Source organism: Punica granatum, chromosome 6 (genome assembly GCF_007655135.1).
Source record: "Punica granatum isolate Tunisia-2019 chromosome 6, ASM765513v2, whole genome shotgun sequence".
Taxonomy (NCBI): Eukaryota; Viridiplantae; Streptophyta; class Magnoliopsida; order Myrtales; family Lythraceae; genus Punica; species Punica granatum.
This window is the reverse complement of record NC_045132.1, coordinates 5,310,277-5,327,598: the sequence shown is the minus strand read 5'-3', so window position 1 is coordinate 5,327,598 and position 17,322 is coordinate 5,310,277. Positions and strand designations below refer to the sequence as shown.

General features: G+C 36.9%; 1 protein-coding gene across 1 annotated transcript; it reads right to left on the bottom strand.

The window, feature by feature from the left end:
- Positions 1-14,227: 14,227 nt before the first annotated feature.
- LOC116212445 (peptide methionine sulfoxide reductase A5) lies at positions 14,228-17,092 on the bottom strand. Its single transcript, XM_031547065.1, has 4 exons — positions 16,739-17,092; positions 15,720-15,832; positions 15,496-15,640; positions 14,228-14,695 (listed from the first exon to the last, which is right to left on the bottom strand). Exons 1-4 carry the CDS (start codon positions 17,018-17,020, stop codon positions 14,498-14,500), a joined length of 738 nt encoding a protein of 245 aa, XP_031402925.1. The 5' UTR covers positions 17,021-17,092; the 3' UTR covers positions 14,228-14,497.
- Positions 17,093-17,322: the final 230 nt, after the last annotated feature.

Here is a 17,322-nt window from a genome sequence, read left to right as displayed (position 1 = left end):
TACCCCTTCCCTCTCTGTACCATCCCCTTTTAATAACTTCCTCATACTTCGGATGGGAGGTCTAGAAGTTGAAAATTTTAAAGGAATTTCTTGTAACACTTGGGCAACGATCATAAACTAGTGGAGCCATTAACTTAACCACAGAGCTTGGAAAGTGGTTATACCAATGTTCATTGACAAGTACTTTGTCTAGCTTCCTCTCTATAACCTTTTACTCTTTTGTTGGTCCAAGTGTAGAAATTACCCACCCAAGGATGGTCACGCAATACAGCATCGTTTAATAAGTCTCTGAAGTGTTGGAGATGTGGATCAGCTACTGTTTAATTTACCCGTGTATCAGTTTGTGTCTTTAAGACTTATGTTATCTGTCTTGTGTTGTTGATTAACTGTAATTTAGCAGTTAAGTTAGACAAGTTATATTTTGAATTTCAAATGTTCTCCAGTCGAAAACAGTTATCTTCAATCAGTTATGGCTTTATATGTAAGGGTCAATGATGTGAGTTAAGTGTGTTAATGTGTTAATAAAGTTTCTCTTCTGTCCATCTCTCTGTTGTTCTGTATGTGCGTGAGTGCAGTTCTGCAACAACTTGCAGACAAGAGTGCATATACTGAGTGAAAGTGAGAGTTTTGTTCTGCAATACTTGCAGACATTGAAGAAATAGAAGCAACAGAGGTATCAGAGCTGTGAAGAATCTTAAGGGATCTGTGGAGCAGGAGGAGAAAAGTAAGAAGGAAATCAGTTGAAGATGGAGGCTGCTACTTCAGCATCGGGATTCTCCACCATAACACCACCTGTGTTTGATGGAGAGAATTACCACGTGTGGGCTGTGAAGATGCAGACATACATGGAAGGGGCTGATCTGTGGGAAGCAGTAGAAGAAGATTATCAAGTGGCTGCTCTTCCAGACAACCCCATGGTGAATCAGATAAGATATCACAAGGAAAGAGTAACGAGGAAGGCTAAGGCAAAATCATGCCTTTATGCTGCTATAACAGCCACTCTCTTCACCAGAATAATGAAGCTTCAGTCTGCTAAGGCAATCTGGGATTACTTGAAGACGAGTTTGAAGGAGATGAGAAGATCAGAGGTATGAAAGTTCTTAATCTGATGAGAGAGTTTGAACGGTTGCAGATGAATGGGGGAAACGATGAAACGGTTTGCAGATAAACTTGTGGAAATCGCAAACAAGATAATGGTGTTGGGAACTTAGTTGAGTGATCAAAGGTTGGTGCAGAAACTGCTTGTCTCAGTACCAGAAAGGTATGAAGCAACCATTGCTTCATTAGAGAATACGAAGGAACTATCAGAATTGAAGTTTGCTGAGGTTCTGAGTGCTTTGCAAGCACCAGAACAGAGAAGAATGATGAGAAAAGAAGAACCTGTAGAAGCAGCTTTGCAGGCAAGGTTGAAGTTTAACAGTGAAGCAAAAGGGAAGAAGGCTTATCAGCCGAGAAAGCAAGGAGAAGCATCTTCAAAAACTGGAAACACCAATACTGGTGGCTAGGAGAGAAAGTGGCAGAAGGTTCCTTGTTAGAAAAGTGGGCGAAAAAGTCATCCACATTTCAAGTGTTGGAGGAGACCAAATGTTAAATGCAGAAGATGTTACAAGATTGGTCATATGGAGGCAATTTGCAAAGAAAAAGGTCACCAACAGCCAGGAGAAGCACACAATGCAATAACAAATGAGGTAGAGCAGTTGTTTGTGGCTTCATGCTTTACTTCAAATGTGATAAAAGATGGTTGGTTAGTAGATAGTCGGTGCACAAATCATATGACAAGTAATGCAGACTTGTTTAGTGCCCTGGATAAATCAGTAAAGTCAAAGGTGAGGATAGGAAATGGTGAATACATTGTTGTTGAGGGAAAAGGAGATGTAATGCTTGAAGGTTCTAATGGTGTGAAGCTTATTCATGAAGTGCTGTTTGTTCCTGATATTGACCAAAATTTACTAAGTGTCGGTCAACTGGTTGAAAGGGGCTATAAGGTTGTATTTGAAGAATTTGAATGTGTGATCATGGACAGTGAAGGGCAGACACTGTTTAGGATACCAATGAAGGACAAGTGCTTCTCATTTAATCCCTTAGATAAGAAGCACATGGCTATGAAAAACTTGCTGAAAGAAGAAGAAGAGTTGTGGCATAGAAGACTGGGACATTTTCACAGCAAAGGAGTAAATTTTCTGCAGAAAAATGATATGGTGGATGGGTTGCCTGCAATTCAGAAAGAAGTAACAGAGTGTAAAACTTGTTTGCTTGGAAAACAAGTCCTACTTCCTTTTAAAAGATCAAGTTGGAGAGTTGTCTCGAAGCTTCAACTAATCCATACAGATGTATGTGGACCTATGCCCGAGGAGTCACTAAGTGGGAGTAAGTACTTTGTGATCTTCATTGATGATTTCAGTAGAATGTGTTGGATATACTTTATGAAAGCTAAGTCAGAAGTAGCTGAGATCTTCATGAAGTTTAAGAAGCTTGTAGAGAATGAAAGTGGGTGCAAGATGAAAGCTATAAGATCTGACAATGGCAGTGAATATACATCAGGGAGGTTCAAGGAAATTTGTGAAACATCTGGTATAATGCACCAGTTCACCGTGCCTTATTCACCCCAACAAAATGGGGTTAGTGAGAGGAAGAACAGAAGCATAATGGAGATGGCCAAATGTCTACTACAAGAGAAGGAGATGCCAAAAAAATTTTGGGCTGAGGCTGCAAATACCGCAGTCTTCCTGCTAAACAGATTGCCCACTGAGTCATTGGACAAGAGAACACCAGTTGAAGCTTGGTGTGGAAGAAAACCTTCAATGGCAAATCTGAAGGTGTTTGGTTGTATATGCTATTCCTACATTCCTCAGGCGAAAAGGGACAAACTTGATAAAAAAGCTAAAGCTGGTATCTTCATTGGCTACAGCTTGGAGTCAAAAGCTTACAGAATATATCAGCCTTCAAGAAATAAGGTGATTGTAAGCAGGGATGTAAGATTTATGGAGAAAGAAAAATGGAAGTGGACTGATGAAGAGAAAGGAGAAATGGAAGTCGCACAAAATTGGGAGGCAGCACCTCAAAAGACTTCATCTGAGGTGGAGGAAATTGAAGCTTTGAATGATGAAGAACTGGTAGATAACATACCAGTAAGAGGAACCAGGTCATTAAATGAAGTGTATCAGAGGTGCAATGTAGCTGTCTTTGAACCTGGAAATTTCGAGGAAGCAAAAGAAGACAAGAGATGGGTATCTGCAATGGAGGAAGAGTTAAAAATGATTAAAAAAATTAGACATGGGATCTGGTGGAAAGACCTCAAGATAGAAAGGTCATTGGAGTTAAGTGGGTGTACAGGACCAAGCTAAACTCAGATGGTTCTGTTAATAAACACAAAGCCAGGTTAGCAGTGAAGGGATATGCTCAAATTTGGGGGGTTGATTACTCTGAAACCTTTGCTCCTGTAGCAAGGTTAGACACTATCAGGTTATTACTTGCTGTTGCAGCTCAGAAGAATTGGAAGGTTTACCAGCTTGATGTGAAATCTGCTTTTCTCAATGGTGTGCTCGAAGAGGAAATATATGTTGAGCAACCTGAAGGGTTCATTGCTAAAGGAGAAGAAAGCAAAGTCTACAAATTAAAGAAAGCGTTATATGCTAGTTCCACGGGGCGCAACGGAAGCGAAAAAGGAACAGAAATTCAAAATTTCCTACCCGTGAAACTAATTCCAAGACCTACTAGAAGAGTAAGAGTAAATAAAAGCGTACCTGGAATATTTAAAGTTGTCGACCGAGCGTCCCACGCGTGACGCCTCTACTGGTATCCACACCGACTTTGTCGACGATTTTTCGAGATCGGCGGTGCTAGCGACCAACACTCGAAAGAAACACCCCGATGCGACACCCGAAATTTATTAGACTAATGGACCTTATTTGAGTTGAACAATTCAACTCAAATTATATATATATATATATATATATATATATATATATATATATATATATATATATATATATATACTTATATGCACACACATGCATACACTACGTGTATATATATATATATATTAGCAAATATATATGCAGCACACACATATATATATATATGTCTCTACTGATATCTATATATATGCACATTGCCCCCCTTTTTATAAGCAATATGGGGGGGGACAATTCAAGTCCCTGGCCGATGTGGGACTAACCCAAATTGGGTTTCCACATTACATGTGTCCATACACATGTCTATTCACGTAAAAGCCATGTGTCACCATATTGATCGTGCATCAATTAGGTCCATTTAATCTAATAAATCGAGTCTAATTAATCAATAAATTTAATCTCATTAAATATCCGATTAATCGGTCGCACCATAAATCATCTAATCTCTATTAGACGATTTTATTTGTTTCAAGATATCTCTTCAATTTAGTCGTAGTGTGTGACTCTGTAGGTTCCCAATTACGTTGACAGTAATATCAAAATCTCTATTTCAATATTACAAACAGTGAGTGGCATCTAGCAATGCATCACTGTTACTCAAGTAATCGGAAAGTCAATTTCTCGACGAACCTTGTGACCTCCGTTACCGTGTAATATAATCCCTTTGTCCTCTATATCTCTATTGAACCCAAGGCATGGTCGATGACATCCTTGTATGGCTCAATATCTCTTTTTCTTGGTTTACCGGGTAAGTCTATCAGAATAAATGAGCTCGATATCATTATATCGACTCATTTGGGTATGCATACACTTTTAGACTTAACCACCAAGTGGCCGTGAGATATCGCTCCCGTTTCGTAGGAGGGACAAATCCTATCTTGATCACTCACATTCCTCTCCATACTCTGTGGTATACCCAATAACTGTCTTTATAACCATCCTGTTACAGTGGCGTTTGACAGTATCAAAGTATATGACTTTACATGCAGGAATCTATGGTGACCTCAAGTCAAAGGACCATTACACTATAGTCACTTTGAGATATGCTAATGACAGTCACGTAACAACCCATGTAGCAATCTCATGGCGGATCAGTCCTATACACATTACTCTTAATGTATACATGTGGTGTGATTTGATATCTCCATATCCATGACCTATGAGATTTGATCATCAATCAACACTTACACTAATCTAACCGTATTATCGTTGTCCTAATTAACGATAATACTTTGACTATGGACATTTAGGAATAATGTTCAGTAATTATAGGATCTCACAATCAAGTCACACTTGATGCCTATTGAACCTACTATTCCAAGGACATTATTGTGTAAAATCATATTTAGCGCAATCTACACAATAACAGATATGCCTCGTAATATAATGAAATACATGTCATATTACAGAACTGATGATAGATTGCATCTAGGGCATACACCAATTCCCAACATTATATGGCTTAAAGCAGGCCCCTCGAGCCTGGTATGGTAAGATTGATCAGTATTTGCAGAATCTGGGTTTTGAGAGAAGCCTAAGTGAATTCACACTTTATGTCAAGAAAGAGAAGGAAGACATGGTAATTCTACCCTTGTATGTTGATGATTTGCTTGTCACTGGAAACAATAAAGTACAGGTAGATGGATTGAAGTTGGATCTGATGAAAATGTTTGAAACGATAGATTTGGGAGAGATGACTTTCTTTCTTGGCATTGAGATTCAACAGAAAGAAAATGAAGTGTTTGTTTGCTAGAGAAAGTATCTCAAAGAGATTTTGATGAGGTTTGAAATGGAAGAGTGCAAAAGTGTAAGCACACCAATGTATCAGAAGACAAAAATGCAGAAGGATGATGGATCAGGTCCAGCTGATGAAAGAACCTACAGAAGTCTTATAGGTTGTTTGATGTACTTAACAGCAACAAGGCTTGACATAATGTTTGCTGTGAATGTACTGTCGAGGTTTCTAAGCTGTGCAAGTAAAGCACATATTGTGGCTGCTAAGAGAGTCATCAGATATCTAAAAGGGACATCTTCCTATGGTTTGAAATTCTGCAGAAGCTCTACCTTCAAGCTGCATGGTTTCTCTGATAGTGACTAGGCAGGATCATTGGATGACATGAGGAGCACCTCTGTCTATTGTTTTTCTCTTGGTTCTGCTTGTTTTTCGTTGAGCTTTAAGAAGCAGGAAGTGGTGGCTCAGCCAACAGCAGAAGCTGAATTTATTGCAGCCACAGCAGCAACAAACCAGGCAATCTGGCTAAGAAAGTTGATGACTGACTTAGGGATGGGTTTTGACCATGAAACTGAGATATTTGTTGACAACCAGGCTGCTCTTGTCATCTCTCAAAATCCAGTTTTCCATGGGAAAACAAAGCACTTCAAGTTGAAGTTCTACTATCTCAGGGAAATACAGCAAAGTGGTGAAATCAAGCTTGTTTATTGCAGGACAGAAGATCAAATGGTTGATTTATTCACCAAGTCATTTCATGTGGGAAGATTTGAGCACCTGAGAAGGATGGTTGGAGTATGTATCAGTACCTAATCCAAGGAGGAGTGTTGGAGATGTGGATCAGCTACTGTTTAATTTACTCGTGTATTAGTTTGTGTCTTTAAGACTTATGTTGTCTGTCTTGTGTTGTTGATTAACTGTAATTTAGCAGTTAAGTTAGACAGGTTATATTTTGAATTTCAAATGTTCTCCAGTGGAAAACAGTTATCTTCAATCAGTTATGGCTTTATATGTAAGGGTCAATGATGTGAGTTAAGTGTGTTAATGTGTTAATAAAGTTTCTCTTCTGTCCATCTCTCTGTTGTTCTGTATGTGCGTGAGTGCAGTTCTGCAACAACTTGCAGACAAGAGTGCATATACTGAGTGAAAGTGAGAGTTTTGTTCTGCAATACTTGCAGACATTGAAGAAATAGAAGCAACATGAAGTCGTCCATCCCAGATAGGTCGCTGAGATCACTGGCTTCCCTAACCTCTTTAATAGCATTGAAGAACCTGCAATCAACCAAGGGAAGGATCCTACGAGATTCCGTATATTCCTTACAGAATTCCAAATATTAAATCTGTCAATTACATTATTAAAACCATATACAACAGAGAACCAGAACTTAAAAGGAATCAATCCTTACAGCACAATGGATGAACTGATCAGATTTCTCCACCGCTGAAAGCTCCAAATTGTTGTCATAGAAGATCCATACTTGCCCCAGGTGAAGGTGGGAATAATTGTAAATCATGGAACAGTTGAGAAAGAACTGTCTTTAATCCTTTGCATCTTATTCTCCTGTACACGGGTCTCAAGAATTCAAATAATATTGATTCTATTTGCAGCAGCTAACCCACTAACTTCTCGGTGCTTTAGAGGCCTATTGAAGCCTCTCATATTCCAAGTTGAAATCTTAGTCACTGGGAGGAGTTGAGATGTATGGGTCTATCCCTGGCTGCATTACCAGTTACTTCAACTTCATTCTTTTTGCTTCCTTTTCTAGTTTTCCTTTGCAGCTGCGTGATATTCTGCAACATTTGATTGAATTCCAACACAGCATTTCGAGGTCTCTCAGGAGATAAAGGGAGATCATTTGTAGGTTGAGTCACATCTTTATCATCCAGGACATCAAAATAGTTGGCAGTTTCTATCCCAGTATCCTCTACAGGCTTTGGACAAGAGCCCTTGCTATTAGCATTACTCTCCAGCTTGTTCCCAGATGTCCTAGTTACACAGGAAGAGATAACTTCAGGAGCTTTCACTTTCTGAGGACTTTTAGATACAATCATGCTAGCTTTATCCCTCACGACACTCACCTGTACCTCTATGGACAATGGGATTTATCAACAGCAGCAGAAACTTCCATAAGAGCTGTCTTCTCAACCCATTTCTTGCTAACTACCTTCTTTTGCTTTGCCCATGGGTACTCAACAAGAATTTTAGCCATACTTCCATCTTCAAAACTAAATCAATATCAGCAGGAGTTTTACCAGGGGAGCTCAACTCTGCACAGACTCTAGCAGTACTTCCTCTAGAAATATGAGCAGCTGAGTTTTCAAGACAAAGAGGGACTCCAATACCACTTGCAATATAAAAGATAAAAAAAAAGTAATAATGTGTGTTGTTGAATTGAGGAAAACGTAAATTAGAGTTACGTGGAGCATGATTTAACTCCATTGCCAAGCAATATTGAGGGCGGCTTAGTAAAATCACTACTAAGATAACTACCAAGGGTTTCCTTTATATAGTAGTATAGAAGTATAGATAGTGTAGATAGTATAGAGGATTCTACAAATAATAATAATAATAATAATAATAATAATAATAATAGGCATAGTGCTTGTGCAATCCGAGGTTTTATACAACCTTTTAATTATTTAGTCATTAATATAATATAATTATAGATCCACCAATGAAGTATTAAAATTGGGATTTACATCATATTAAGAACTTATGAATTATAAATTATAGGTGTGACATATACACTATGCGTGGATTTTACTTAAATTTAAAAAAAAAACTTATTAACTGTTTGAAATTAAAATATTTTGGGTTCAAATTTTGTTAGCTGAGGTTTAGAAATGGGAGAAATAAAGAGAGGGAGAAGAGGAAGAGAGAGGGGGGAAAATGATGGGAGAGTGGTAGTTATCCTGCAAATTTACCATCATATCCTTAAATCAAATGGTGCTTAATTGATAAAATATAAAATTATATGGGCAAAAAACGGAAAATAAAAGTAAGAAGAAAAGGAGTTCTTCCGTCTTTATAATAGTTGGGAAGAGGAGAAATGTACAAGAAGTTCAAAAATTGTGCCAATTTGAAATCATTCAAATGATTCGACAATTTATCTCTATAAATAGGGTCTCAAGTTCGACTTTTGTGAATAAAAAAAAATTAGAATGCAATGAGTAATATCCATACCTTATATATAAATATGTAAAATTATCATTATTATTTCTTTTTGCACCGCCTTGTAGAACCCCAATGCACTGAATAGTCCAAGTTCAAGATAAAATACTAAATGGTGCAATCGTGTTTTTTCTTCTATTTAGATTACATGTATTTGAGATACTACATAAGGAGAAGAAATGTCGAACCGTCTGAACTAACATGTGTTCGTAATATACAAATTTATTTTATTCTTGTACGTTCCTTTTCTTCTTGACCAATATTCTCCGGGTTCCAATAATTATTATTATTTTCTTGATTTCTCTAGACTATCTATAACAATAAGTCTCTTTTTTCTCTGAGTGAGTTATCTCTTCTTTTACTTCTTTTTTTTTTTAAGTATCATTTTCAACTAAAGGCTTTTTAATTAGTATCCATACATTAGCATAATTTTCTAATTACATGTCTGCCGAGATCGGTCATGGGTAGGGTTGCGGTAGGGGAGCCCCCACCCCACGATCGAGCACGCTGGGCAGACTCAGAACCTGCTAGCAAGCTTGGTCAGGGGATGGGGTCACCGACCGGGGCGCCCTCACCCCCAATAGGGCCAACACAGTCGGAAAAAAGAAGACTAGAAGAGGGAGAGAGGGAGAGAGAGGGGGAGAGAGAGAGAGAGAGAGCTCTCTGACAATGATCTCAGCTTCGAGAATGGTCTGAGCTCCAACGAGTGCTTCAACGCAGACGGGGCAGTGAAGGAGACGAGAGAGAGAAGGAAATCAGAAGGTGAGAGAGGTGGGATTTTTCTTTCAATTTGATTCTTTTTATTTTCATTTATTTTATTTTAATAAAAATTTTAACGAATTGATATATATATATATATATATATATACATATATAATATTATTTGTGCCAAGTCATATACTTAAATTACACGTGATCTACCATGTCAGGAAAAGCTGATGGTTTCAATGGGCAATTGGCTAAATGCACTTGATTACAAGATTTTGAAAGGTTTAATTTGTACCATAGATGTTACAAAAAGAAAAGATTTTGTACTGATTGGGCAACATTTTAAAACTTTTTGTACCAATCATGCAATTTTCCCAAATTCCACTGGTATTTAAATAACTATTAAGAAAAAATTACATTAAAGTTTTAAAAATTATTTTATGAATAAAAAAATTTTGATGAGCTGCTGAAGGATGTCAAAGGACAGACAAGGATTAACTGAATTTGGATAAATTACGCCATATATCTCATAATATCACATTTGTTTCAAATTTATCATATGCTTTTAAAATTATCAAAAACATCTCATGATTTACATTTTTTTCCAAATTTATCCCGCCATTATATCTTCCTTCAAAATTTAACGATCTTGCCATTGTGACCCTTTTACCCATGATAGATTTGAGAAATAAATTAAAACCATGGGATAGACTTGAAAAAAAAATTTTAAAATCATAGGATAGATTTGAGAAAAAAATTAAAATCATATGATAGATTAAGAGCTTACTTACGTTTCATTAACGAAAAATATAATGCAGGTATAGATTTGACAAAAAATGTAAACCATAGAATATTTTTGATAATTTTAAAAGCATATGATAGATTTGGAAAAAATGTGAAACTATGAAATATATGGAGTAAAAATCCCAACTGAATTCCTCACTTCATTAGTGAGATGAAAATGAGCCGAGCCGAGCCAGAAAATACTAGGCTCGAGCTTGGCTCGTTTATTAGTTCACGAGCTCCGGCCCAAGCTCGAGCTTGTGCAAGCCTAACTCTTCAAGCTTAGGTTCGGATCGATGTATTTAGCCAAGCTTCGGCTTAGCTTGTATAGACTCGCCACGCCAGCAGAGCTCGACTCACAAAGGGCTCGTGAGCTCGAGCTCTTATAGGCTCGTGCTAGGCTCGTGACCTCGAGCTCGCATGGACTTAGATTGGGCATGAGCTTGGATTGATTTGCCGTAATAACTCATTTTATATATATATATATATATAACTTATGAGAATATATAAAACTTATAAGAATATATATATATAAATAAAAAGTTCGTTTGGGCTCATGAGTTTCACGAGCCAAATACCATTGAGCTCGGCTCAACTCGTTTAACTGGTGAGCCCGAGCTTTATAAGAGCAAGTCGGATTTGAGCTTTCATCGAGCTAAGCCCGAACCATTTGCGAATATTTCGGTTCGTTTACACCCTTATGTACATGTGTCTATCTAGAGTAGTAATCACAGGAATTGAAGTACATAACAAAAATAGCCCTAAGTATACGTGGAAAGCAATGATCTCTGATTATTCTGATAATCATTTACTCTATTAGGATGCTCCATGAGTATTTCCTTTGAAAAATACCGACGAAGTTCAAACAATTTTTCGACAGTTTTTCAAAATTTATATTAATTTATTTAAAAGATTATTCTATTGTTCAAAATTTTTTTTATGAAATACCTGACAAACATTCTACTGTCAATAATTTCCTTTGAAAATGTCGAAGGGTTTTTTCGTGGAATTCCTTAGATACAAAAGTATTCATTAAGAAAAGTACAAAATAAAAAAGAGAGAGATGGGGAGTTTTAAGAGGAGAGAAAGACACCTTGATATTGATTTCTTTTTTCTGTTATTTCCTTCGCTCTTCTCTCGGTTTTCTATTCCTCCACCGGCATCGGTTACCATTGTATCCACCGCCACTATAGTGACTAGTACCCGCACCTTCTGCCCACTATTGCACGGGTCGAGAGTCCTCGTGACTTAAATCTTCCACCTTCACAAGAAGGCATAGTCAACAATACGGAAAATCGTCAAGGAGCGACTGGCTTCACCAGAGAGGTCTGGAGAAACATGGGACTTCCATGATCAACTTGTTCAAAAGCTTTTCGAATATTTAAAAAGTTGATTAAGATACGAGATACTTGTTCAAATTCAATAACTAAAAATTCCATAAATGATGAACTTGCATATTCATTTTGTACATATGTCTTCTACTATAATATATAAAAGCCGACAAGCAGTAATGAGACGTCGTTAGTTGAAGATCCTCAACAGTGGTTAATTGCCTTTTGTACTACTCCGCTTTTATATTACCGGTATTCACAAGGTTCCATACACCAAGAGAACCCAACAGGGCCTCCATTTGGATACTTCAATGTTCATAGTTTTCTCTGGCTAATTTGGGTATTTACTATATGTATTTAAAATAGGCTCCCGCGAACGAGTAGCCCTTCGTTCGTTCGACGAGAGCTTACCATTGGTCTTTCCATTAGCTCGTAGTGCAATGTCCTTTCATATTTCATGTTTATCAATTATATTCTCGAAATTGAAAACAATTAATTAAAGCAATGAAAGAAACAAAAAGAAAACAAATTATTTGTAGAATTAAAAAATTAAAAAACAATTAGTGAGAGAACATAACAAGACTCAAAAATTATCATAGTCCCTTGGAATCCTTCATTAGTATGTATTTTTCTTTGAAGACCTATTCTTAATCTCAAAATTTTTACATGACTAAGAGACATTAATTGCGATTATTGATAGTCAATTAGTTTTGAAGAATATTGCTTGTATATTGATAAAAAGATTATTAAAAAAAAAAGGACGAGATGAAAGATTATTGCTCAGGTACTTGCTTAATCTGCAAAAAATTCTCTGGTCTGTGTTGGTAATGAAAAAGGACGAGATGAAAGATAATTCAAACTTTTGAACTGTAAGAAGCAAAAGGGATGAGTGGATGCACTTCATTTTATGACTCCATTTGAATTGTTTCCAAGATTATTACTATGCATTATGATGGGACAATCATTTTTTAAGAGCTTAAAATTGTCGCTAAGTCAGGCTAAAGCATTGCTAAGGTCTTTGTAGGCTAATAAAGTAGCTCTCTGGTTTCTTGCAATGAGAATCATCAATTTGTGTAACCAAAATATGCTACATAATCCTTTTCAGAAATCTCAACTCATAATTGAAAGCCTGTTCGTCTCTCTGCATTAGATATTAAACTAATTTTTCCCAAATGCCTATTATTATATGTACTTTCAATTTGTTTCAAGTATGATACATTAATAATTAGTTTCTTGAATAAAACTTCCACTTATGGGATATAATAAAGATTTACACATACATTTATAAATATTAATATATATTAACGAAATTTGAATATTAAAAATATGAAATATTTATATTTTTAATACTGGGTAAAAATCTATATAAACAAATTTAATTTCTCAATTTTTTTTCTTGAGAGATGGAAGAATTTAAATTGAGAAAATATGTTAGAAAAAGGAAAGAAAGAAGAAAGGAACTGTGTAATTATTTATTCTAGTCACAAATATTTTGTATTAACTATATTATTTATATTTATATCGTTATTTCTTGAATTACAATACTACACTATAATATTTTTGCGAAACATCTATGCTATTGTATGAAACAACAAATATAACTTACATGAACCAAAGTTTGCTTCAACAATATTTTCGAAATATATTGATGCTTGAGTTCTTCAATAAATATAATGAAATCAACCAATTTTATAATATTTTTCCATTGTTAAAGATCAATTAATAGAGATCTTATAAACTTATTACTCATGATGCCATAAAAATATATATGTGGAGATAAGGATTTAATGATAATGAATTTTGCTTAATAAAAAAGAAAAAGTAGAAGAAAGAATTATAGGATTAGTTGAAACCCAAGACATCATACTTGAAAAGTATTATAAGATCCTAATAGCACCAAATTTATTATTTCATTATGCACTAATTTTTTATAAATCAAAGTTATGCATTATATCATCTTGAAGGAAAAAAACTATGTACATGAGTAATAAAATGATATTCTACACTACTTTTATGGGGCGTGGTATGATTAGTTAAATCTATATGTAGCTAAGATATGTTAACTTCGAAACATGGTTTTGGAAGATGGGTGAACAAATCAAAAGAACGGATAAAGTTGAAAAACATTTAAAGTTTATTGAAAAAATTGTTAAAAATGGGAAAAGAAAAGAGTAAAAATAGAAAAAGGTAGGACAGGTGTCCTCATTTCCATGAATGGACCACAAACAACAGTTTTATATTTAGACTTGATTTGGGAATTCTATTGCTGAAAGAAAAGCCTTAAAATATAATTGTAGAAAAATATGTGCTGATAAGTAAAAGCATTTTGAGATATAACAATTTAAAATTGGTGAAATTAAAAGTAATGCTCAATATAGAGAATAAGTAGAATCCGCTAAACAAAATTACCTTTCCAATCTCATAAATTAACCAAACCAAGAAATCACCAAACACTGCTTTTGCTAAAACTCAATAAAATAAACACTTATTCAACTGTCGTAGCACTCCCAAACAAACCAAGAAAACACCAAACACTGCTTCTGCTAAAACTCAATAAAATAAACACTTTTTCAACTGTCACAGCACTCCCAAACGAAACTTTAGTATATACATGTCTTCTGTTAAGGTCTCATGTTGGTCGCAATCCATGATTACTCAGCACTCAAGTATAGAAGAATCACATTTTCAATAATACAATCATTTCGAGGTTCGAGATTATTCATTTGAAGATGTAAGAAGTTACAAGTGACAGTTCTACAGAATCCTAAAGCTCCTTTTCTAGAATCCATGATAAAATCCAAAATCAGTTGAATGGACACTATCATATTTGACAGCAGAAACTCCCTGCAAGAATTACCGCTTATATTTCTCTCAAGACGGGCCAACCTTTCTCAACAATGTCATTAATCTTCACATCAATCTGTTTCTGAACATTCGGAGGGCAGAGATCAACTGCGAAACCATTGAGTTTAGCTGCCAAACTTGATCTCTCGAGCTCCTCTTCCGGCAGGTTGCCCATCAGTTGGAGGAGGAAGGGATTCCGCTTAAGCTCAAATTTCTGCACATTTGCAGAGCAAAATGACACCCACAAATGAAACTAAAATAAAAGAAGAAAGAAGACTGATCGAGACAAACATCACTTCATTTGGTACTCATCGAGAAGATTAAGAAACAGCAAAACATGTCGATTCTAACTTCCATGCATGGACAGTAGGGCAAAACATAACTGAGCCAGAACCAGAACCTGAACCAGAACCAATCAAGACAAACCACATTAAATCAGTTCCTAGTTTTAGCTGTTCTACTTTGGCCTTTGTATTGGGAATATCCGAGCAAGATTTTTGCCCATTTCTAATGGGAAAATAACCATAAGAATGGAGCTGAACCTGAACTCCACTAAACTGAACCCCACAAGAAAAAGAAAACAGTAAGGATCACTTCTGTTAGGCTCATTTTGGAATTGGTATAGGCAATCACGAAAAACCGAATAATGATTAAAAGCCTATGCCCAAATAGAGACATATGCAGCATATATGAATGCACATGCGCATATATTCTAATTCCACTAAAGCAAATGAATATGATGAACTCATAATCAATCTTTATTTTGCTTGAAGATGGAATTTTAAACAGTACAATGTTGTACTTATTATCAAAATGCTTACTAAGCCTCACTAGCACAGAGTCTTTGCCTAAATTGCCTGGAAGTCGAAATGTGAAATAATAGGGCAGATGCAACTTTTGGAGCAACAAGTTTGGACAAGATCACAGCAATAACGAACGAAATCTATCACGTGTGTGTGTGTGTGTGTGTGTGTGTGTGTGTAATGGCCTCCATTTGATCGCATATATACTTGCCTGATGTTCAGGCTCTGCAGGATAGAATGTTCCAATTTGTTGAATTTGGGTGGTAACGACACTGCTCTTTGACTTAGTCTGCTCTCTTTCTTTGCTGAATGCTGCTAATCTAGACTCCTCGGTTCCATTGACAAAAATAACTGACCTGATCATATGACACAGCTTATCGATAAGTATGGGAGCTGCACCAGAAAAGAAGCTGGATTGAGGAGTACAACGGTCACCTGTACTGGCTGCCCACATCAGGGCCTTGCCCGAAAACCTGCCGAGAATCATGACTAGACCAAAAAACTTCTAACAGTTGCCTATAACTGATCAGTCTGGGGTCATATTCAACCTGGAAAGCAACCGAGAAGAGCGAGCACATTTATATGCAAATCCAGATCACAGAAGACAGTCAACTAAAAAACCCAAAGCACGAACCGTCAAATGGGTTAAGATAAAATGATAAATGAAAGGGTTTAATTCGACAAAGCAAATACACCAGTTTACAGTTCATAGGCTCGTAACAAGAAGAAGTCAGGGACCTAGTTTTTACCACTTGTTCGATTCCTCGCACTAGCACTAAAATTTATTAGGAGAAGAACAGCTTGAAGGTCAAAAAATTAGAATTTGAAATTGATCTTCTACTGCTTGAATCCACTCACAGAAGATATATCAACCTTATTGTGCTTGAGCAAAAACTCCTGCTTTCTTCTTAATGACTTAATTCCAGCATATTGATTCAACTGACCAATTCCGAGCATAAGTGAAACTACTCAATTGAAGAGTGAATGCCATCAAACATTATTTGGAAATGCACAATCATTCATTCATCTTCTGCTCTTTGAATCCACTCCCTCGTGGATGATAGATCAACCTTATAGTGTTCAAGCAAAAACTCCCGCTATCATCTTAACGACTCAATCCCGGCATACTGATTCTACTGACCAATTCCGAGCACTGAGTCAAACTACTCAATTGAAGAGTGAAAGCCACAGAATTTTATCCTAAAAATGCACAATCATCGCATCTCTACTCTCGATGAATCTGGTGTCAACATCGTCATACTTCAAGTTTGCCAACAGGCACACAACGTCAATGAAGAATGCATAATCAACCAAAAGGAATCACGGAAAATGGTGAGACAAAGGTCGCCGCTTTCTACACATCCAATCGGCAGTAATTACACAAAGCTCTCAACTACATGTAGATCTTCAACGAGGGAGGCGGGGAGAGTGTGTGAGAGAGAGAGAGAGGTGACCTGAACGGACTCGGCGTGATTGCCGAGACTCCGGTACTCGGGATTGGTCTTGGATCCGCCGGCGTATCCGGCAGTGGTCCGGACGACGCCGTGCAAGCAACCGAACACGGCCTCGGACCTCCAGAAGCTTCCAAGAGCGAAGACGGCGGTCTTGAGTGACTGGTTCGGCGGTTCCTTCGGCTGTTCGGATATCCGACCGAGGAATCTGATGCACTGCGCTCCGTCAAGAAACGACGCCATCAGGAGGATGAGCGGGAAGACTGATCGGGCGGAAGAACTCATCTCCACTTTCCGCCGGGAAGGACAAGAAGGTTGGATGGACTCAACTGCCGATGCTGAAGGGCCTCGGCCTGGCCCCCCCGGGAACGATGAAATTTACCGTTGTGGTCTTGAACTTTAATATATTTACACTCTAGGACCTTAACGTTTTTCTTTGACTTACTAAACCCAATGTCTTGCAAATCCTGCAACTAAAATTTAAAATTACCTGCCCATAGTATATTATCCACCTGTTTTTCTCTCCTCTCTTCAACATTCATCATGCTCTCATAGGCTTTGTTCGGGAGTGCGGTTGAAGTTGAATA

What these genes read in the sequence shown, in the direction of transcription:
- LOC116212445 (XM_031547065.1), bottom strand. Translation starts at nt 17,020, where the DNA reads ATGAGTTCTTCCGCCCGATCAGTCTTCCCGCTCATCCTCCTGATGGCG. An exon ending in ATCACGCCGAGTCCGTTCAG is followed by an intron (nt 15,833 to 16,738) that starts GTCACCTCTCTC and finishes GTTGCTTTCCAG; the next exon opens with GTTGAATATGACCCCAGACT. An exon ending in GATGTGGGCAGCCAGTACAG is followed by an intron (nt 15,641 to 15,719) that starts GTGACCGTTGTA and finishes TCATATGATCAG; the next exon opens with GTCAGTTATTTTTGTCAATG.